The sequence below is a fragment of the Penaeus monodon genome, chromosome 33, assembly GCF_015228065.2.
Source record: "Penaeus monodon isolate SGIC_2016 chromosome 33, NSTDA_Pmon_1, whole genome shotgun sequence".
Lineage (NCBI taxonomy): Eukaryota > Metazoa > Arthropoda > Malacostraca > Decapoda > Penaeidae > Penaeus > Penaeus monodon.
Window position 1 is genome coordinate 31,279,932 of NC_051418.1, and position 1,298 is coordinate 31,281,229.

The following is a 1,298-nucleotide window of genomic DNA, read 5'->3' on the forward strand; positions in this document are numbered from 1 at the left end:
AGCATCACAGCAGCAGAACCAAAACCTGAACAAATAACAAGAGTACAGTCCAGAATGATTCATAATTAACAAAGTAAAATTCTTACATTAGTCACTGGGGAAAAAAAAAGTCCAAACCACTATAAATGAAAACATAATTTGGGATATCCTCATTCTTAAGTCTAAAATAACAAAGCATTTTTTTTTTTTTTTACAACAGAATCATTCTGACCCATAAACAGAAAAGGAAACCAAAGATCTGTTACAAGAAGGGATAGTAAGAATGCACACACCAAGCTGCACTGATCAACCTTAAGGGTAATCAAGAGAAAGTGCCTTGACACTATTGAGCAAAGATGCACAGGCAACCAGCACTCTACCTTCTGGCTCTTTCTCTGATGGAGAATCTGGTGCCCCAGTGTCACTGCCTGCAGCACAACTGATGAAAGAGAGTGTGCCCATGGAGGGACCACTACTCTCCTCCTTGCTCTTGCCCTCACTGGCTGCTGTGTCCTCTGAGGCTCCGCTGCCATTTTGCTGTGACTCCTCCACCAGCTTGTTCAGGTCCTCATCCACTGAGTAATCCGACTCTTTCGCACCTAAAAATTGGTTATAGTGACTCTATTCTTTATCATACCACAGTAATCATATCCTTATCTACTTATTATTTTCTAACATTCAGATCTGATTAATCAAGCTCTCTCTAATAAAAATTTCTTCTTCTGATAATATTGCGCTATTCCTCACCTTTCAACTGATTCTGGATACAAGAATTAAATTAGTCCTTTCAAATTCACCACTTTATTTCCTGAGATACACCAATATTTCATTTCCTTATATTCAAATGATTTTTTTTCTGGTACTCATTTACTTTTTCTAGACTAAAAAAGGATAAAATGGACAGCAAACTGAGCCAACATACCTGGAACACTTGCTATGCACAAGAGGTGTGAGGAGCAGACATGGAAGGACTCTAGAATGTCAGCTGGGTTATTTGCATCAATTACTGTGACTTTGCTAATAGAGTGTGTTGATGTGCATATCCAAACAAGAGATGAAAGTGTTTGCTCCAGGAGTTCCCCATCTCTTCTGTCCTTTTCATGCTCCTGGGGAAGATGAAGAAAAAAATGTTTACAAATATATACAAATATAAACCTCTTTCAATCTTCTTCTACATACCTATATAGGATGAATATGATTACTTTACAAACACAGTAGGTACATCCTTGAATGACTGCTAAAGTATGAAACTTCTGAATATTTACATTTTGACTGGCTGTTTACTGCACTCTATTAAGTAATTTTATTTACAACCTGCA

The 1,298-nt window shown here is 37.4% G+C and overlaps 1 protein-coding gene across 1 annotated transcript in view; it reads right to left on the reverse strand.

The window, feature by feature from the left end:
• LOC119594380 (C-Jun-amino-terminal kinase-interacting protein 4-like) overlaps positions 1-1,298 on the reverse strand; it is a gene marked incomplete in the record, with an annotated part of 97,279 nt that overhangs the window by 20,844 nt on the left and 75,137 nt on the right. Inside the window, 2 exon segments of the mRNA XM_037943442.1 lie at positions 360-578; positions 902-1,085. Of these exon segments, the coding sequence (XP_037799370.1) occupies positions 360-578; positions 902-1,085 (403 nt within the window).